The sequence below is a fragment of the Pituophis catenifer genome, unplaced genomic scaffold (assembly GCF_029215685.1).
Source record: "Pituophis catenifer annectens isolate HBS135680 unplaced genomic scaffold, rPitCat1.0.hap2 SCAF_1, whole genome shotgun sequence".
NCBI lineage: Eukaryota > Metazoa > Chordata > Lepidosauria > Squamata > Colubridae > Pituophis > Pituophis catenifer.
This window is the reverse complement of record NW_027256881.1, coordinates 88,107,422-88,130,394: the sequence shown is the minus strand read 5'-3', so window position 1 is coordinate 88,130,394 and position 22,973 is coordinate 88,107,422. Positions and strand designations below refer to the sequence as shown.

General features: G+C 39.9%; 1 protein-coding gene across 1 annotated transcript in view; it reads right to left on the bottom strand.

Moving 5' to 3' along the window:
* The window catches only part of MAP3K5 (mitogen-activated protein kinase kinase kinase 5), a 109,829-nt gene extending 95,902 nt beyond the window's left edge, over window positions 1-13,927 (bottom strand). Inside the window, exon 1 of the mRNA XM_070932686.1 lies at window positions 13,134-13,927. Coding sequence (XP_070788787.1) covers window positions 13,134-13,569 — 436 coding nt within the window. The 5' untranslated portion in view covers window positions 13,570-13,927. The remainder of the gene's footprint in view (window positions 1-13,133) is intronic.
* Window positions 13,928-22,973: the final 9,046 nt, after the last annotated feature.

Sequence of the window (22,973 nt, the reverse complement as noted above, 5' to 3'; positions counted from 1 at the left end):
TAAGCAAGGAACTCTTAGCAAAGAATCCCTGGAATTTAGAAAGAAATTTGACTTCTTCCACCCTATATCTTTGTATACACAGCCACTCTATCTGTATAAAAAGCATGTATGGCAGAAATGAACATAAAGCATTATTTATGGTAGGGAATAACAGAGCTGCATAATAAACAAGGAGGGGGAAGCATGATTTTGTTGTATTATAATAATTTGGCCTACTAGCTCTTAGCTGCAAAAATCCAGATGGCCATAAATGGCCACAAGCAAAAATCAACAATTCTATCTTTTTGTCACCATCTAGGGATTGTCTGGATTTTTGCAGCTCAACCATGTTCTGTCTATTAATACGGTACTGCAAAACATCCTATGCTTTGAAAAGAACATAAAAACTGCAGTAAAATCATGGTTAAGGGAAACAACAATGGATTTAAATAGTGAATTATAAATAAGAGCTACATAAGCAACTCTAATGCAATCTCTTCAGAGGTACTAAACTCCTGATCCCCATCCAGAGGAAGGAAGGAACAGGTGCATGTACAAGTGTCCCTGATCACTGTTTTTATGAAGTAGCAATTTTTTTATTTTTATCGAATTTATTTTAATAAAAAAACTTTTGGGGTAAAAATCTATCGTAAAATAGTTTTATATTTAAGATACATAAATAATTTAGTTTATTCAGCATGAAATGGAGCTTAGTTATGTAGCATGAGGCTGTATATTCTGCAACACTGGGACTATCGGTGAGTCAACAGTGGGTCAAAGCGGTAGCAGAGATGACAGTTGCTCTTTAAAAATTATGATTTAAATCAAGTTGATTTAAATCAAGCCATTTTACTAGTGATTTAAATCATGATTTAAATTGTGATTTAAATCAACTCGATTTAAATCAAATCCACCCTGCTGCTATCTGCCAATCTTCTTCTCATATAGTTATAAAACTATTTTGAAAATTTTGAGAATAAAAGATAAATTCATAAAATAAATGCTTCTTTGGGGACAAGTGGTGTACTGTAAGAGGGAAATGATACATCTGTTATAATAAAGATTTATGCAACAGGCATCAATCTCTGAGTCAGAAACTAACATCTGAAGTCAGAGAAATATTTTTAGAACGAAACCAAAACAACAACACTCTAAGAAAACATTGGTTTACTGTGTAAAATGCATAAGGCAGAGCCTGGTGATTCTGAGTCAGGAAAGAGTTTTATATGTATTGACACAGAGGTTTGGAATTTCTCTTTTATACCTTTCAGTAAGTTCTACAGCAGGATTTAAGAAGAAAGCAAACAAGACTGCAATAAGATCCTACATTTTGTTTCTTAAAGTTATGCCTACGGCTGCCAAAATGATACAGATCTTTTGATATTCACCATGTCTCCTTGTTTTCAATTTTTCTCCTGAGTCTCGTAATAAAATGGGTGGCATTCTACTAAACAAAATGGCAATCCGTAGCATAACCGTTATTTCCAAAATTGTTGCAGGATATACTCCAGAAGTACTATTAGAAAGAGCTTAGTTATGTAGCATGAGGCTGTATATTCTGCAATATTTACATTTTTGGTAAACTCATTCAATGAATCCAAGCTCTGCAAGCTAAATAGGAAACCTTCACTTCTCAGTCTTAGTCTAACATGTTAACTTCTACAGCATCCCAGAGGACAGAAGACACCAAAGTTTCTCTCCAACTGGCTTTGTCCTAGCAGCTCCTGCCTGCCTGCACTTTAACAGGTCACCAGATCTTTTCTTCCTACTGAGACAGCACATTTTAATTAAAGATTTTTTAATAATAATGATTCAGGGGGGCTAATTCTGGCTGCATAAGACCAAGCCTTAAGAATAAGAGCCTGAGTGGCGTAGGAGGCTAATGCCTCCTACTAAGGCAGCATTTAACATCCAGCTGCCTGCAATTACTGCGAGTTCAATTCTCACCAGGCTCAAGGCCTTCCATCCTTTCTAAGGTAGGTAAATTGAGGACCCAGTTTGTGGGGGCAATAAACTGACTTTGTAAAAAATATACAAAAGTATGAAGGCTATGGCTTAACGCACTGTAAGCTGCCCTGAGTCTCCGGAGAAGGGCGGCATATAAATAAATAAATAAATAAATAAATGCATATAAAGCCAAAATTGAGAAGACCGCAAAGGACAGTCTCTATAAAGAAGCTGAAGGCACAGTGCACCACTAGTTAGCTGCTGCAAGAAGATTGCAAAAACTGATTACAGGTAGTCCTCAACTTACAACCACTATCGAGCCGAAAACTTATGTTGCTAAGTGAGAAATTTGTTAAGTGAGTTTTGCCCCATTTTACGACTTTTCTTGCCACATTTGTTAAGTGAATCACTGCAGTTGTTAAATTAGTAGCACGGTTCTTAAGTGAATCTGGCTTCCCCATTGACTTTGCTTGTCAGAAGATCGCAAAAGGTGATCACTTTATTATTATTATTATTATTATTATTATTATTATTATTATTATTTATTCAATTTATATACCGCCCTTCTCCTAGTGGACTCAGGGTGGTGCACAGCCAGAACTAAAATACATAACAATACAAAATTTAAAATTAATTAAAAGAATTATATACTTTGGCCCGAATTAAAACAATGCGAATTAAAACCCATTAACAAATTAAAACTAAACAATTAAAAACAATTAAAAACTAAAAAGGGGGGCGGGGTTCACGCCAGCCCTGCTTGCTGGAAAAGAAGAGTTTTCAGGGCACGGCGAAAGACCCGGAGATCCGATAACCTTCTTATCTCCGGGGGCAAATCGTTCCAGAGGGCGGGAGCTGCCACAGAGAAGGCCCTCCCCCTGGGGGTCGCCAGCCGACATTGCCTGGCCGATGGCACCCTGAGGAGTCCCTCTCTGTGGGAGCATATTGGTCGGTGGGAGGCTATCGGCGGCAGAAGGCGGTCCCGCAAATACCCAGGTCCTATGCCATGGAGCGCTTTAAAGGTGGTAACCAACACCTTGAAGCGCACCCGGAAGACCACTGGAAGCCAATGCAGCTCACGCAGGAGAGGTGTCACATGGGAGCGACCCCTCGCTCCCATAATCCCCCGCGCGGCCGCATTCTGCACCAGTTGGAGCCTCCGGGTACTCCTCAAGGGGAGCCCCATGTAGAGAGCATTGCAGTAGTCCAGGCGGGAACTGACGAGTGCCTGAGTGACTGTGCGTAAGGAATCCCGATCCAGAAAGGGACGCAACTGGCGAATCAGGCGTGTTAGGGTGTGTGTAAAAAGTATTTGTTGCTTGTGCAACGAGCAGAGCAGAAACACACAGGGAAGGAGATAAACGTCCAGCTCATGTGAGAATAATACTTTATAGATAACAAGCAGTCTCGGTGTAAGTAAAACAGTCCAAGGTCATAAACAGTAATATCAGTCCAGTAAGTATCTTCCCTTACCAAAGCAAACAGACTTTAGTAACTCTTGGTATACAGTACCATACGCAGTAAGCAACAGGATACAATCAGGTATCAATCCGGAAGAAGCAGGAAGAAGGAACGCTTCTCTGTGCTGCTTATTTATGCACTGTAGCCTAATTACAGGGTTCAGCAAACCCTGATTACGTGGCTCAGTTGTTTCTTAAAGAAACAGATATATTGCCTGACCAACAAGTTAGGAGTAAGCTGCAAGCTGAACCTAACAAGGCGGACCTGATAAAAAGCCCCCCTGGCCATGGCCGTCATATGCTCTTCTAAAGACAGCCGTGCATCCAGGAGGACGCCCAAGTTGCGAGCCCTATCTGTTTGCATGACCCCAGGACACTGCAACCATCATAAATATGAGTCAGTTGTCAAGCATCTGAATGTAAATCACATGACCACGGAGATGCAGAAACGGTCATAAGTGTGAAAAATGGTCATAAGTCACTTTTTTCAATGCTGGTGTAACTTCAAACGGTCACTAAGCGAAATGTTGTAAGTCAAGGACTACCTGTACAAACAATGGCGTAACAAAGTAGCAACAATAATGCATTGGACTATCTGCAAGAAATACCATTTGCCTAGAAGCAAGAACTGGTAGGACCACAAAATATACAATGTAATAGCTTATCAAGAAGTTAAAGTACTCTGGAGACTTTAGAATTCAAATAGACAAGCACCTACCAAGACTTAACAACTGTTGACAAGAAAGACAAAATGTAGTGGATGTGGCATTACCTGGAAACAGAGAAAGACCTGGAGAAAATTTACAAACTACAAAGACCTGCAAACAGCAAAGACAGTACTAATAGTTATAGGCATCTTAGGTACAATCCCAAAATACCTGGAGCTCTCTTGAACACCACTTGCACTGACAAAAGCATCATCAGTCAATTGCAAAAGACAGCTTTGCTAGGAATAGTTTACATCCTGCAATGTTACTTTTAACACCACCCAACAACATCTGCATAATTCAGGTCCTTGAGAAAAATTGACAAACATGTCAAATCCTGTCTAAAAATCTGGCTGTGTTGACTAATCATAGCAACAATGTTGTCTGTACATGTTTATTCTGACTTTGTCCCTTGCTTCCATCCCCTGTCCACTCATGTGCTTCTTTCTCAGAAGATGGTTTGGTCAGAGGTGTCACCTCAAGTCAGACGGTCAGCCTCAAAATGCTTCAACCTCAAAGTCTGGTCTTAATGGTTACTTGTACTTGTAAGTCAACTCCTGTAGAAGCCAGAGGCTGTTAAGAAACCAACAGGAGAAACTTCTTGTCCATAAAGAAACTCAGGCTATACCTTGAGGGACCATCTCACTCCACTTGATTGTCCTGTCTTACTCGTGCCAATGAGGACACCTGCTGTGGATCCTGTCAGCCCTATTATTCCACTCACCAATGAGGTTACCCCCTATTACTTTCCTCTTTCTTGGTTACTAAGGGAGTTCCTGGAGACCCATTTCCTTTTTTTTAAAGAGTAATTTTATTAATGATTATAGATTACAATAAAAACCACCAATTCATATTAAAAAAAGAAGGGGGGAAGAAAAAAGAAAAGTGCAGGAGAAAAAATAGAATCTTAGAAGAGAAATAAAAATATATAATAAAGGGGGGAAAGGAAATATATTAAGAAGTTACTTCACCCTTCTTGTAACAAGTATAAACAATTTTAAGAAATTATCTTCTCTTAAAATGCAACAAATTATCTCCTCTTCTCATATCCCATCTCTTATCTAAATGTTACCAGAGACAACAACAAATAGTATCTTTTTTAAACTTAATCAAATAAACCAAGATTATTTTCCTTGTACTTCTAGCAATCTTGATCTTTAAACCCTTCTAATTAACTACTACTTGATTTATTTACATTTTTTTCCTTTGCCACTTCTGACAAAATTCTTCCCCACTTCTAATCAGAGACAACTGCAGGATTGGATGCTTTTGGTAGAAATGATGAAAGCAGCATTGCATTGTCACAGTCTAAGTTTCATCTTTCACACACACACACACACACACACACACACACACACACACACACACACACGGGATGTCACATCTGCTGTTTAAAAGGAGTGGTACTTGCATTGCAATGGCATGTGATGCCTTCTTCCTTAGCTTCTAAGTTATCCTTCTTCCTTTCTTTGGTATTGATCTGGTAAGTTCAGGAGCAGCAAATATAAAGAGAAAGATCTGAATGCATCGAAACTGGAAATGGTCTTAACATAATTGATTTACAGCATTTGTTTCACTGATACCTCTTTCCTACAGTAACGCAAGGTGGCATACACTCCTTTCTCTAATTTCCCTCCATCGCCACAACTCTGTGAGGAAGCAGAGTTTGAGGGATAATGACTGGCCAAATATCACCAGGTAAACTTCCATGACTGAGGGGAGACCTACTCCAACACCTTAACCCAGGGCTTTTGAAATAGAGTTGGATCCTGATTAAGCTTGTAAAGACAAAAAGGGAGCACTGTCTAAACACATCCTGGGTTTTGCTCCTCACTTTGGTCATTCAATTTGCAAGTTTGAGAACCTCTCTGATAGATATACCCTGTTTCCCCCAAAATAAGACACTCCCTGATAATGAGCCCAATCGGGCTTTTGAGCGCATGGCAATAAGGCCAAGCGCTTATTTCAGGGTTCAAAAAAATATAAGACCGGGTCTTATTTTCGGGGAAACATGGTATATATTAATATTTAATGATTAAAGTAAGTGTTCAAAGTATGCTTTAGCCACCATACCGCTATGGCTATCTAGAAATTATTTTTATAAAATAAATTTTACTCAAATTCAGAATTTTTTAAAAAACATCAGAATATCAATGGCTTCAGTGTTTATTTTTAATGCAAGCAGAGATATTTCCTGTTGATGTATTTTGTTGTGCCTCTTGGTCCACACTAAAAGAAAGATACCTGAAATTATTAACGATTTTGTGAATACATGGGTAGGTTACAATCCTTTGTTCAACTGTCATTCGTTTTCTTGATTTCATTTATTTATTAAATTATTAAATTTTCATGCTGCTCATCTGCCCTGACTCTCGGTGGTTTTGAAATTACAACAGCGCTGGACGAATGGTAGCTGCATCCAGTCCTTGAAGTTACGGCCAATACAGCTCTCCCTCGGTCATATCATCAAAACTTGGGCATTTGGCAGCCTGCCCACATTTACAATCACAATGTATGATGCTTCAATTCCCCCATCTATCTCTCCCCAACTCTGTCCTTCTGACCACCTTTGCACTCCATCACACTTTCCACCCAGGGGTGAAATCCAGCAGGTTCTGGAGAACCAGTAGTGGAAATTTTGAGTAGTTTGGAGAACCGGCAAATTCCACCTCTGGCTGGCCCCAGAGTGGGGTGGGAATGAAGATTTTGCAATATCCTTCCCCCAGGAGTGGGGAGGGAATGGGGATTTTGCAGTATCCTTCACCTGGAGTGGGGTGGAAATGGAGATTTTGCAGTATCTTTCCCCTGGAGTGGGGTGGGAATGGAGATTTTGCAGTATCCTTCCCCTGGAGTGGGGTGGGAATGGAGATTTTGCAGTATCCTTCCCCTGGAGTGGGGTGGGAATGAAGATTTTGCAATATCCTTCCCCCAGGAGTGGGGAGGGAATGGAGATTTGCAGTATCCTTCCCCTGGAGTGGGGTGGGAATGGAGATTTTGCAGTATCCTTCCCCTGGAGTGGGGTGGGAATGGAGATTTTGCAGTATCCTTCCCCTGGAGTGGGGTGGGAATGGAGATTATGCAGCATCCTTCCCCTGCCATGCCCACCAAGCCACACCATGCCCACCAAGCCACGCCCACAGAACCAGTAGTAAAAAAAAAAATGAATTTCACCACTGTTTCCACCCTGTGCTCTGTGGACCACCACTAACCCGACTTTTGCAATCTTCTTCCTCACACGGCTGGCCCTTTGCACAGTTCACACTCTATTGCCCCCTGCCACTCAAGCTGACAGGTGTTGCAGTGGCATCTCTAAAGGGCTAGCAGCTGCCTTGGCCTGGTATACCCTGCCAATAGCAGGAGAAAAAAAAGACTTGCACAGGTCATCTGAGGCGATAGGTGTAGATGGTGACAAAGTGCAAGGCAGAGATAGGTGACTAGGGGATTAAAGTTGAGGCAAGCATGGCATGGTGGCAGAGCCTGTTCTGCCAAAGGGAGCTCACCAGGTCTAACTGGAGAGGAGACAGTAGGATAGAGCCAGCAGTTCATGAAGGGCAGGAGAAGCATGAAGTTGTTGCCTAATGGCGCTGCAGTCCTCCCCTAATGAAGGCAACCTGGATGAACTGAACTGTCGCTAAGTGCTGCGGTTACGTGATGTTTCACCTAATGATCACTTCACTTAGTGACCAAAATTTCAGTCTCAATTAGGGTTGTTACACGACAACTACCTGTAGCCCCAGCAGTCCTCAGCCTGTGGTCCACAACAATGCTGCAAGTGGACTATGAGAAGCTAATATGTCAATAACATAATGGTGCAGGATTTTAATCTATCTATCTATCTATCTATCTATCTATCTATCTATCTATCTATCTATCTATCCATCCATCCATCCATCCATCCATCCATCCATCCATCCATCCTACCTTTATTATTTTTTACAAATAGCTTAAGGCGGCAAACATATTCATAACACACCTTCCTCCTCCTATTTTCCCCACAACAAGAACCCAGTCTGAGGTGAATTCGGCTGAGAGAGAGAGTGACTGTCTTTCATGGTTAAAATGGGACTAAAATTCACAGTTTCCCGCTTTATAGTCTGGTGCCTTAACTATTAGACTAAACTGGCTCTCCAATTATAGTTCAGTTTATTTTATCTGATAAAAATCATTATGTAAAAAGGTTTAGACAGTCATGTTAACCTTTTGCAGCAAGAATCTTAAAAACTAACCAGTTCACTGTTGCCTAGGTTTTTGTGGATCACAGTCTATTTCTTCCAGACAAATGAATTGTAATCCTTGAATGGTTATATAATAAATAAGTGCCAAAAAAGCTCTTATTTTTTTACTTAAATACAATGTACACTGAATTAGTGGTGCTTTTTCACAACATTAATCTGAACATGACATTCCACAGTATCAAACTCTGCAATCTGATCATAACAATCCAAACATGTAATCTGCATCAAGAGAAAACCTGAGAATTGTTGCTGCAGCCATCAGAAAAAAGTCTTCAGCCTTTTTGTGCCGATTACTGAAACATTTAAACTAGCTTTTTACTACCACACCCATCGTAATAAAGATAACCATCAAAACTATGCAGAACAATTCTCTCCAACTGTCCCTCAGAATGTCAGTTTTTGTCACTATAATTTACATGTTTATTTATTGCATTTATGTCCTGCAGCTTCCGCTATCTCACATGATAAAAGTAAAATTAAAACAACCAAGTAATATTAAAATATCTGTTAAATAGTTAAATTCACAAAACAAGCATACAACACAATTTTCCTGAAAGCAATGGAAGGGGGAGAATGGGGGAGGAGGAATAACACAGAAGTCAAATATAATAAAGAAAAAATGGTCAAGCTTTCTTTCCCAGAACAACTTGTTGGATAATCATTAAAAATTAAATAATATTTACTTTACAAATGACTCTGACAGACAAGAGGTCATTGGAACATGAGCTTTTATTTGGGAGAGAAATATCAACAAGGAATTGAGTGTCACGTAAATGGACTCTGACTAATACAATAGGACTTTTAAAAAATCTTTCCCATTCCATCTTTCTCACTCACTCTAAAATGTTCTGGAGGGTTTCCTAGTATTCTAAAATGGAATCTGAGGATACAAGGACCTGCAGGCAGAGAAGGTATATATATATATCTTGCCAGCTCTGTCCTCCCTATTAGAAGAAGCCAAGTTGGATACCACCATTGTCACTCCTTGCTGGTTTATATATCCCTACAAGCCAGAATTTTCTGAAGGGTGTCTGATGAGGACAGGACATCCCACCCAATCTGTCTCAAATGACCAGGAGATGTTGAACAAATCAGGGAGCTTCTGATTATAGCATTTGTACCATGGAACAAATGGATTGCAATTCTTAGCTTGTGGTTCCTATAAAAACGGAAATCTAAGCCGCAGTTTGTTTCGCAGCTTAAAAGGTTTGGCTTAATATAACATTCTGGATTGGGATATAATGTAAAAGAACTGCAGTGAGAGATTCCTGGGTTCATTTAGCAATTCCCAAATTGTGGAGGAAAGGCAACATGCCTTAGCATATTTACTCTATGCCAGTAAATCAGCATTCAAAAGGCTCAGCTTATTGTAAAACCTTATTATCCACCATTCCTTTTTTGCCTGCATAAGCAGACTGTTGTAAGACAGAAACAGATACAGTACTATTATTTTTCTGTTCAGCATACCTGGTTGTATATACATAGACTCAGAGCATAATGATTGTGATACAATGAGCCTACAGTTTCAGTGGACCTGAACAGTTTTTTGCGGATTGAAGCAGTTAAACATATCCTGGCAGATGCTAACCTATATTCAAAGTATTTTAAAAAGTTTATTTATTGTGAAATGTCCATGCTGCTTCCCTCTTGAAAGGCAATAGCAGTGTACAAAGAGCAATGGTGAAAAAGCCAGTGTAAACAATACAAAACTTCAATAAAACCTAAAAGATTATATTGTTTTATACTAACAATTACACATCTGGCACTAACAATTTTACATCAGTCCTGTCAAAAAGGCCTTGTGGAACAGCCACGCTTTTTACAAGCTTCCAGAAACGTGATGGGAGTAGGAGTTTGGAAGGGGGAGGGGGGCAAGCTGTTCGAGAGGAAGAGAGGCACTCCAGTAGATGGGAACCTTCAACAATCATCTTCCATTTGCTTAAATCGGGTGGCAGAGTCTATTTGGAACAGGCATTCTCATATCACCAGCACCTTGAATCGATTCGGAAACACCCAGGTAGCGAATGCACAACACTGGCATTTCACAATAGTAGCAAGACTGTGTCTTAAGCAGACAAGCTGTTGTATTTTGCACCGGCTGAAGTTTCCAGGTGGTTTTTCAAGAGCAGCCTCAGGTAAAGCAAATTACAGTCATCCATAAGGAAGATCATTAGAACACAACTGATCCATTTCTAAATAAGATCGCACCTGGCATATCAGCTGAAGCTGGGCAAAGGCCCTCCTGACCATAGAATATTTGTTTTTTGCTGCGAGTCCAAGATGATCTTCAAATAGCAAGCCTGTTCTCCATGGGGGAACATAACCCTATCAGAACTTCAAGGTGGTATATTTGCAGAATCAAAGGACTTTTGAATGAATAACGTTCCTATCACCCATCTCCTCCCACTTATGACTGCGTGACTGTAACTTTGTTGCTTGTATTCTTACGATTTATATTGTTTCCTAGTATGATTTGATTGCTTATTTGTACCCTTACTATCATTAAGTGTTGTACCTTATGATTCTTGACGAATGTATCTTGTCTTTTTATGTACACTGAGAGCATATGCACCAAAGACAAATTTCTTGTGTGTCCAATCACACTTGGCCAATAAAGAATTCTATTCTATTCTATTCTATTCTATTCTATTCTATTCTATTCTATTCTATTCTATTCTATTCTATTCTATTCTAACCACTTGGCCTTCCTTGCCTTGAGCCTAACCTTATTTATGTATATACAAGTACTACAACCTCCAGGCTACAGGCTCTATATTGCATTATAGAGTTCCCAAGGGTCAGACCTGTCCCACCCAACAACCACTGTCTGGACTGATCCTCCCATGAAGTTATAGAATCACCATCACGCAGCACCTTCCAACTCCCCAATCCTCAGAGATTAGAAAGATTCACAAGAAAGACCAATGCAGTTTCAATCATGAGCCCAAGCCAGAAAGTTTCAAGCCAGATATGTGGTAAAATAGCCATTGGGTAGGTTCACATCACAAACAGAACCTAAGCTGGATATGCCCAGCCCATGTATTAGAAGAGATACATGAATAAAGCCAAAGACGAATCAGCATCTTGGATAATTGAGATGGTTACATTAATTCTGAAAAAAGCTTTATGGCTCTTAGCAAAATCCTGCACAGCATAAAATATACATGCAGAGATTTTCTGTCCAGACACCTATCAACAACTGACCTATCTGCCTTTGTTTACTGTCCTGAACAGCTGCCACTGGAATTGGCTGATTCCCATATGCAAACTACAAAAACAGAAAAAAGAATTCAAGGCATGACAAAACAGAGTCCTTAATCCATCTTTCACAAACGCTGAAAGACAAATTTCAGCTTGCCTGAAGACTAGCATGAGGTTCCTTATAAGCCACAAGGAAAGCAGGAAGTATGTCACATTCTGCCTGCCTCAGGACTTCTATCAAACTTAAGTACAGTTTCAAGAGTAAGGATCCAGCTTGACTCAGGCAATGAAGACAGAAGGTCCTTGTATAAGGCTGGAGAATGCAGTTCCTTCATCAGAATATAACCACAAGGACCCAGATAGGAATAAAAGTTGTAGGTTAAAAAATTAAATATCTACACTGACTAGATGCCTAATTTAAGCTTCTAATTTTATTTTATGTACGCTAACCAAATCCATCACTGGCCATCTTTAACGCATGTACAGGTAGTCCTCGACTTACAACAGTTCACTTAGTGACCATTTGAAGTTACCAATGGCATTGAAAAAAGACCATTTTTCACACTTATGACTGCTGAAGCATTTCCATGATCATATGATTTAAATTCGGATGCTTGGCAACTGGTTCATAGTTATGATGGTTGTAGTGTCCAGGGATCATGTTTGAAACCTTCTGACAAGTAAAGTCAGTGGGGAACCCAGATTCACTTAACAACCACGTTACTAACTTAACAACTGCAGTGATTCATTGAACAAACGTGGCAAGAAAAGTCATAAAATGGGGCAAAACTCACTTTACAAATTTTTCCTTCTGCAACATAAATTTTGGGCTCAATTGTGGTCATAAGTTGAGGACTACCTGTACTGCATTAAGGCAAATCTCTTTAATAACTACAATAATGTCTGTTTTAAAATGAATGTATTCCTACTTTTTAAGGATCTGACACCACAGATGACATTAAGGTTGAAGTTTTTGGAAGATGTCTGTTGTGAGATAGAAGCAAAAGAATCCTCTTTTTTTCCACTTTAGTTATGTTTAATACCACTTTTCACAAATGGGACTTTTCTTGTATGTACTTGAAGGAAGCTAGTTCTAAGAGAACCCATCAGAAAGCCCACCAATTTTATATATTGCTTCTGATCATTGGGCTTTTAGTTATGCATTTAAAAAAAAGTGAATTCTGCCATGTGTCAAATACAGGCATTGTTCTGAAACGCTTGAGTTGAATAAATAGGCAGCAGCAAACCCCAAGTTCTGTTACCTTTTCACACTTTTGACACTTTTGTATCAAAAACAGAAATAGCCTCAGAATATTTAAGGATCTCTTCCGGAGGCACTGAAGACTTTCTTTGACCTTATACTCTAGAGACTCAGAATAACGACCAATACCCAACCGTGACATAAAATTGGAGACATTTGGAAGACCGAGAGAGGAGAACTTGTTCTTGCTCTATTCTGTAGCCAAACCGCCGGCCTGCAACCGGGCAAAAAAAAAAAGCGTCTTTACTAAACTCCCTTGCGTCTTTAAACGAGCTTATTCCCCAACCGGGCCACCGCCGCGAACCGTTATGTCCCACGCCCAGAGACCAAACGGGCGACTCACCCGCGTTGTAGAAGCGGTCGAGCACCGACGTCTCCCCGAAGTCGAGCTTGCCGAAGTGCAGAGTTTGCAGGTCGGCGCCGACCGCTTCGCAGGCTTCCCTTAGGCTCTGCAGGGCCCCGCTCTCCGCCGCCTGCAGCAGCCCCGGGCTCGCCTCGTTGATCACGTACGAGACTGTGGTCCTCCGGCTGCTACCGCCACCCGCGCCGCTTTTAACCCGATTTGTTGCGTCGGTGGCCGGACAGGAGGCGCTGCTCTCATCGTTCCAAAAAGTGCCGGCCGGCGGAGCGGCCGGGCCGACCGAGAACCCGCGGCCCATATCCTCGCTTGCTGCGGCCGCTCTCCTGCCGAGCCCGTCTTCGTAAAGCAGCGGGCAACCTCCGCCGCTCATGCTTGGCACGAAGAAGCTGATGATCTCCCCTTCGCTGCTGTCGCTCATGCCTTTGCTGTTTGTTTTTATTTTGCACTCGGCGTCTCTCTCGGCCCACGACGGGGCTTTCACGCAGATGCTGCCATTGCGCTCCAGAGACCTGGTTATTTCTGCAAAGATCCTGCCTACTTGGGAATCGGGCGGGAGGGAAGGGAAGGGAAGGGAAGGGAGCCCTTGCTTCGGTCTCACGCTGCAGAGCCGAGGGTGACAGCGGAGACAGCGCGACTTCCTCCGGCGTTTGCCAGCGCCACCATTGCGCACTCCTTTCCGGAGCTCATCAGCCTCGGTAAATGTGGCAGCCTTATGAAAGACGCGCGATCTCTCCTTTGCAAACTTGCCTCTTCTCGGCCAGGTTCGGCCCGGTTTGGAGGGTCTCTCCCCGAGACGTTACGCGGCGGCCGCTTCCCCCGAGAGCCTCGGCTGACGAAAAGAGAAGAAGAGCAGGACGCGGGCACTTGTTGCATTGCTACAACCCTGTGCAAGCCGCCGGCAGCCCGCCCAAAGGAAGCCCCGCCTTTCCGCCTCGGCCACGCCCCCTGCCCAATAGTAGCAGGAGCTGCGCATTCCTGCGCTTAGTAAATAGTGCGAAAGTTTTGGTTGAAGAGTCGTTGCGGCAATGAAAGTGAAAAGCGCTTTACACTACTGTATTGTATGGCGCCCTCTGCCGTTCCGCTTCTAACCTCTTCCGCGGATATTTCAATTTTGCTCAGTAAGAGTCGCTTCAGCCCCTTTTTCGTAAGTCCTGTTACTTACAGTTAATGTCTGTCTATGCATTAACCACTATGCATAGTGGTTAAAGGCCAAATACAGGAAGATTGGGAGCTCTAGTTCTGAATCCTGCCTTAGGCACAAAGCCAGCTGAGTGATCTTGGGCCAGGTACTCTTTCTCAGCCCCAGGAAGAAAGCAAGAGCGCATCACTTCCAAAAAAATGTTTGCCAAAGGAACTGTCTGGATTTGTCTACCGCGTGATTACCAGGAAACAAGACTGACTGACTCAAAGACAAACACAGACCAGGTCCCAGTCTCGGTTCCTAGCATTTTCAGAAAGAGTTGGGAAAGTTCCCCACTGGAAAAGGTAGGGAAATACCCTGATTCTGAGCTTGATAGGCCAGGAGCTGACTTGGGAAATTCTAGGATTCGATGCAAAAGTAAAAATGTAACATGACTACAGAAGAAGGAAATTCTGAGGAAATTGAGAAAATTGATCCATACAAAGAAAGAAGGGGATTTCTTCTGCAGTTCAATCATGAAAATGCAAAAAAAAAGAGGACAGTGACCAGAGGAACTGTTCTAATAATATTATAGTTGTGAAGGCCATATTCTGAATGCCTATTATATTCCTATGTGAATAATTGCTTCTTGGTAAGTAGAGTCTGTAGGTAAAATTTAAGGCAGCCACAAAATGAGATGGGAACATAACAGAACAGGGATTGCTACCAGAAATTTAGTTGGGGATTTTTTTCCTCTTTAAATAATAATAGCACTTATACCGCTTCACAATATTTTACAGCCCTCTAAGAGGTTTACAGAGTTACCATATTTTCCTCAACAATCTGGGCCTTCATTTTACCAATCTTGGAAGGATGGAAAATTGAGTCAACTTTGAGCTGGTGAGAATCAAACTGCTGAACTGCTGGCAGTCAGCAATCAGCAGAAGTAGCTTGCAGTACTGCATTCTAACCACTGCGCCACCACAGGTCTATCAGCAATAAGTATAATATATTAGTGGGTAAAGAAGCTGAGCTTTTCAGTTGGAGAGCTGACAGCCCGGGTTCGAGACCCGAGCTTCATGCAAGAGGTGAGATCCCGTTCCTTGCCCAGCTCCTGCCCACCTAACAGTTCAAAAGTATGCAAATACAAGTAGAGTAATAGGTACCACTTTGGTGAGAAGGTAACAGCATTCTGTGCGCCTTTGTCGTATAACCATGCTGGCCACATGACCATGGAAATTGTCTTTGGACAATGCTGGCTTCCTCGCCCAAGAAACAGAGATGAGCACTGTGTCCTGGAGTCAGACACAACAGGGAAATCTTTACTTATATGAATTGTAGGTAAACATTGTGTACTTTAGGGACTAAGTACATCAGAAACTCACAGTGACCCTGTGGTAAGATGGGTGGCTATTAAACTTAATAAATAAATAAAAAATGGGAGAAAAAGTCAGTCTGATACTACCATTGGGAAGATTTCAGAATAGGGTAGTCTGTAAGCACCTTGAAAACAATGCACAAATTACCAAAAATCAGCAAGGATTTTCCAAGAAGATTTGCCAGATTAGCCTCTCGTTAGTTTTTAATTAGGAATGTATTTAATAGTTCGTGAGAACACTGAAGATGTGATACATCTTGATTTCAACAAAATATTTGATGAAGTGCCCAATGACATCCTCATTCCTAGCCCAATTAATGTTGTCATGAGAATTAAATATTTCTCCAACTGGTTTGAAAACCCTATCCAATGGAATGATCAATAGTTCTCCAATAATCTGAAGAGGTGTATGAAGTGTGATGCCATAGAAATCAGTTTTAAACTTTGTATTTGTCAACAATTTGTTCATTTTGTGACTTAGGTGAAGAGGTGGCAGTCTTATCAAATCCACAGATGACAAAAAAATAAAACCTGATCAGATAACCAATGCCTTAAAAATACAGGTGGAAATCAGAACATTGTTTGAATTTTAGTGTTCTAAAAAATTCTCACCTCTAGGTTATAAATTGAAAGTAGCAGAATTACGTTTTACACAGGTGAACACAACATCAAATGCAGTTATAGAAAGGGATGGATTCCTGGCCATAATTCTTGTGAAAAGACTTTGGAATAGTAGTTGATTAGAAATGGAATAAGAGTCAGCAGGAGGCTATAGTTGCAAAACAACCCAAAAAAAATCACCCAATACTATTTTAGGTTGTATTAACAATAGTATATTTGGTGAAATCTAATTACTACAGGTAGTCTTTGACTTATGACTATTCGTTTAATAACCATTAAAACTTATGATGATGCTGAAAGAAGTGATTTATGACTCATCCTCATACTTATGACCATCACAGCGTCCCCAGAGTCATGTAATCAAAATTCAGGAGGTTGGCAAGTGGTATGTATTTTTGATGTCCCAGAGTCACATGATCAGCATTTGTGACCTTCTTGGGAGGGTTGCAACAAGCAAGTCAACGGGAGAAGTCAGATTCACTTAATAATCAGAGTGATTAATTCCCAGTAATCCACTTAACTGCAGCAAAAAAAAAAAAGTTGTAAAATCGGGCACACTCAATTAAGGACGCCATCACTTAGTTTCGGTCCTAATTGAAGTCATAGGTTGAAGATTACCTGGATGTTATTTAATACCTATTTGAGTATTGTTAGCAGATTCAGACAAAAAAGAACAACTCAAAGATAATCAGGAAACTAAATCCTATGAAAACAGGCGGGAAGAACTAGAAATTTTTAGATGTGGAACTGAAGATTGATGGAGGATAACAGCATTCCTCAAATACCCAAATGGCTATCATATAGGCAACAGATTTTGATATTCCTCTATCATTCTAGAGTGCAGGACATAGAATAAATAAAAAGATAATGGGTTAAGTTACAGGAAGGCATATTCTCATTCAATATTAAGATTTTTTTTAATTATTAAGACCTGTTCAACAGTGGAACCAATTACCTATAGAGACAATGGGTTGTATGTATTTAAGCTGAGGTAGGAGAGCCATCTGTCAAGGTTACTTTGATTTGGACTGTGGCACTAAGCAAAAGGTTAGCCTCTTCCAGCTGTATGATTCTATACAAATTCTGTTCATTTATAACTGGAATTGTCTGGCTGCTGTATATATAAACACATAAAATACCAAGACTGAAACTAATAACAATAAAGCATAAGACCAAGGCCAGCAATAAAGAGGGAAAATCAGTGCAAGTATGTGAAAGTAGCTAATAAATATGTTTATGTGGTATAAAAAGTTAAAAAGACACCTAATTCTAAAGAGGGCCTTCCAGTGGTGGGATTCAGTCAGTTCGCACCACTTCGGGAGAATCGGTCGTTAACTTTCTGAGCAGTTTGGCAAACTGGTTGTTGGAAGAAATCATTAGGGCAGAGAACCGGTCGTTAAATTACTTGAATCCCACCACTGGGGTCTTCCATATATGCCCTCCCCTCTCATTGAAAGGACTTTTTCTTGTAATTTTATTGGGGGTGGGGGGGAATTTTAAATGATAAACTTTGGCTCTGTAGAAAAACATGGAGAAGAATTTGCTTCAGTCAATCAAATCTAAAATAATAGCCTTTAAAAGCTAAACCAGAAACTTAAAAACATGTTTGGAAATAAGACAGTGAGTTCCAGCTGAAAAATTAGGTATAATACAGTCAGCATAAATTACTCTTTCTTTAGACTCAGAATGGAAACGTGCCATTTGCCTAATCCAATGCCTAATCAGTGCAGCACTTTACAACAAAACAGTAAGATGTTTTTAAAATAATTTGAGAATTATTATGGAAGCCAAAGGTCAGTACTGTACAGCACCTTTGGGTACATGGATACACATGAACTTTGTAGAGGGCATCTGCAGATATACAAATTTTATCCATATAAAATAGTTAAGAATCAAATGGGAAAAATAAAGGATACCAACTTCTCGTGAGATTTCATGCAAGAATGCCAACATTTTGCAAGAGGTGGTGAGAAGGGGTGGGCAGCTTGTGATAGTCAACTAGGGAATCAACTAATTGCCATTATTTAAACATACTATTTTAAACATGCCTATCATCATATCTAACAGGTGTATGGATTCAATGTTTAGATTCTGTTACTGAACCATGGACCCATTATGTGCTAGAAAAAAGGAGAATTTAATTTCCACTACCTCAATTTTTCAGTTTTCAATTTTTTTTTAAAACAAGGAACTTGATTGAGATCTTTCAGAAGAATGGTGGTAATACTTCTAGAGAAAAACGTCTTAGTAAAAAATGGTTTACTATTTCTTCCTACACTTCCCCTTTTCTCCGTCATGTCTTTTGGATTGCAAATCTGAAAGCAGGAACTGTTTGCATGGATTTTGTAAGTCACTGTAAAATTTTTAAAATTTGGCTGAAGAGTTAGGTATAAATCAATAAATTTATGCTTGGTGGAAAAATAATGCCTGGGGCAAAATGTAAGTGTTTACACATGAAAAGCTATACAAAGCTATCTTTTGAATCCACAACTACTACCTGATGACCACTCTGATCTAAAATTTTCCAAGAATGGAGGGTTCACATAACAAGCTGTGTGCATGCATGGAATAATATATTCCACATTTTCTAGCCTTTAGAAACATCCTATTCTCAGTAAATTCACGATGAAGCTGATTGATATATCAGATGTTGCTGTATGATACTGTTCTGCCCCAGCTCCAGATTCCCAAGGATTGTGACACACACCAACGGTCCTTATCAAAGTTATAACATACCAAGAATAAACAAAGTCCGGCAAAGGTTGGCAACCAGCCCAGAAAACACGATACGATAAAACACTAATTCTTCAAAAATGCTCTGTAATAATTACACGTTTCCAGCAAGAAATTACTAATTGCGTGCGATTTAAATAGGCTAAGAGAGTGGTCAATTATCCTCAAACCTTACTCTCGAGGAGACCTCCTCCTCCTGAGTAGCCACTCCTGCCTTTTGGCAGCCCTGTGTGCTCAAGCATTGAGAAGAGGCTCCTCCACTTCACTCTCTCCACTTGAAGGAGCCTCTGGAAGTTCTGAAGGCCCAGGCTGAGTCTCTGCCTCTAGCACAACATGCTCTTCAGCCTCCTCGCTGTCCGATGCGAGCGCCGGCTGCACAGGCTGCTGGCGCGACCCCACACCAGCCTCCTCATCGTTGGGATCAGCCACGATCAGCACAGGCCGCTGGCGGGCCACAACAGATACAGTTTTGCAACATGCAAAAATAAAGTACAGGTTGTCCTCAAATTACGACCACAATTGAGCCCAAAATTTCTGTTGCTACACAAGACATTTGTTAAGTGAATTTTGTCTCATTTTACAACCTTTCTTGCCACAGTTGTTAAGTGAAACTGCAGTGGTTAAGTTATTAACACGGTGGTTAAGTGAATCTGGCTTCCCCATTGACTTTGTTTCTGGAAGGTCGCAAAAGGGGATCACATAACTCCAGGACACTGCACTGTCATAAATACAAGTCAGTTTCCAAACATCTACATTTTGATCACAGGGATGCTGCAACAGTCATAAGTGTGAAAAACAATCGTAAGTCACTTTTTTCAGTGCTGCTGTAACTTTGAACGTTCACTAAATGAACTATTCTAAGTCAAGGACTACCTGTACCTCAACAGGACTACCATGGTATTTCTATCACAAGGAGTGCCTCGTCCTGCTTAGATATAATGGCTCTTGAGATTTAAAGCACTGGCTGGCCAGAGAGATGGGTATCTGTCAACCAAAATAAGCCAGGTCATGAAAGAAACACAGTAAATAGTAGAACTCCACTCTATTGATATCGGCTATAATCACATCTTGTGTTTTCCTTTCCTTCCCTCTTCTATGAAAAGGAGTCAATGCAGTGTAATTTTTGGTTTCTCTCTCCTGCTCTCTTGTTTTCCCAGACTAAGCTCACGTTTTGCTAACAGCTGCTGCTTATTTTCTCCAAGGTGATTTCTGTGCTCCCTTGCACCATCATGTGTCCCTTGCCTCAAAAATGCTTGCTTTAGAATACACATCTTTTTTTTTCAAAGTGCATTTTTCATAAGAAATGGAAGTTTCATTATAAGAGTTTGCTTTCACATTTTTCTTCGCACAATGTAATCTCTGCCTTTTCCTGCAATAAAGCAAACATTGCCACTGGTGTCCCCTGAGATAAGATCCCTTGATATATCTTTAAATGATGTAATCGGAAACCTGAAAATAAAGATGAACAGCTCAGAAATCATAAGGATGGTTGCAAGAATAAACATACGTTGCGTTTTTAAACAATTAAAAACTGAAGCTTAGAATAACAAGTTTGCTTGATAGAAAAGTGAATTTCTTTGATCCTGGTGTCCAAGAATTATATATTTGTAATTTACATTAGTAAATGTACATTAGCAAAAGTCTAATTTGCCAATCTAACCTAAGAAAACATGCTAAACCATGGTTTAACCACAGCAGGTTATAGTGGACTGGTTCATACTAGGGATTAGCTATGCTTCAGGTAAATAAAACATTATATAGTGGAATGAGCACTAAAATATATTTATTTTACAAAAAAAAAAATAAGGTTTGTTTAGATGTCATAAGATTGCCCAATCTTGCAAAATTCTAACAGTTCTCCAAGATGTTGGAGTTCCCATTTGGATTTTTCACAAATTAAAAAAGTGGGAATTTGAAGAAACCATCAAAAAATGAAAGGAAGCTAGGCCTCATCATTAAAGGAATGCCCAAATAACAATTAATTGCAGGCCTTGGGGAACTCCACTAGAGTCCATGTTTATTTTTATTTTATTTTATTTTATTTCAAATTTATATACCGCATCTTCTCCCATGGGACTCAGGGCAGTATACAGCCAGATAAAAACATACAATACAAACATTAAAAGCAATTAAAAAGATATATATTAATTTGGCCCCAATTTAAAATCACAAACCAATTAATTTTTTTTTTAAATATATTAATTGTATTCTTCCACAATTTAATTGTAGAGAAAATGGACAGATTACTGAAATCTGCTTGATTGATGAGGGAGATGTTGCCTTGTCCAAAATTTACTTAACTGTGTTTTGGGTGCTGCAGACCAAAGAAATGAAGTAGTAGTTCTCTTCTAAGAGACCTCTATTCTACAAGTGATTGGGTGCAGTTGAAATGTCAGTCACTTTGCTGCCCAGTGGCATCTGTTCCTGAACTTCTCTATCTGGTGTCAAGACTTACATATAATTCAAGGTGCTGATGATCATGGTATATGGTGTAACATTTTAGCAGTCAGGGGTGTTAAACTGGCAGCCTGTGGGCCAGATACGTCACACGCAGGCCATGCCCAACCCAGCTCCATGAAGGGAAAAACATTGTGATACGTCACATGACGCGGCAAGTTTGACACCCGTGTTTTAGCTTATTTGAGGAACCACCTGTCTTGCATTGTGTCTACTCATCCTGTTTGTTCTAACAAGATCAACTTGCTTTGAGTCCCATCAATTGACCAATGTAAAGCCACGGGAACCAAGAAGCAAGCCTTGTCTGTCATTGCACCTATTCTTTGGAACAGTATTTCCATCAAGATCTTATGGAATCTTCCTTTTTTTCACCTCTAAAAACTATTTTTCCCCAGGCATATATTTTGTGTGGGTGCCTTTTAGCTGGGGGAATAATGTTCAGATATGGTATGTTATTCCTCCAGATGATTGCATTTATATAATAAATGTGTTCATTTCACATATTGTTTCCTTTTTCACTAATAAAGCTAGTCACAGCCATTTTGGAATTGGGTAGGCAATAATTTCCGATAATAAGACTCACAGGGTTTCCAGCAGGCACTGGAGAGCTTTCCTGAAATCTGACATAAATTTTCACTACTCAATTATTTCCAAAGGTTAATTCCTGAAATCTAAAAGATATTTTAGCTAGAGAGAGAAAACCTCGATGCACTTTGGAACTAACAATAAATTTAAAACTCTTTATTACTCTTTTTTCCTGATGGTAAGAACACATATTATATTCTTGATTTACAATATGTCAAGTGTTTCAATAAAGAATATCAAGTACAATCTATTATATATCACACACATTGGCTTTTTCTAGCAGTTATTGTACATTTAATAAACCTGATCAAAATAAGCATTTACCAAATGTAACTTTTAAATTATGTAACTTCTCTGCAAAATCTTATTGTTAATCCTATTTATCTTTCAACTACCTACACAATAAGCCACAAACTTTCAGGCACCTTTATTATCTGTGCATAAAATTATATGTAGTGTAAATATAGACCTATCTTTTATTTAGAGTAGCATTTTTCATTCTTAACATCAGTGTTGCAAAATCTTTAGCATATTTTGATCACTACTTTGTTGAGAAATTAGTAAGACTATGTGACTTATTCGATTTATATTACATAAAAGTTTACTCACATCAAAGGATTGTATAGCTTCTCTCACAAAGCATATAGTGAACTGAATTAATACAAGTGCATGCTAAGTTTGCACATGACATTAGCCAGATTCACTCAAATTACATGCTGAGCCACAAATTAGGCAGCCGCATTTTAGCCAACATCTTGGACAAACCAGACCATGTGTGCTTCCTTAGAAATTCAATTTTATTAAAATCAATAGTATTTTCTTAAACTGTTTAAAATGGTTAATAGAAAAAAGATTTACTATTGTCAATTAGAGATATGGTTCAGGTGGCTTTACTAATGAAGTGGATATACTCGTTCTTTCTGTGCGT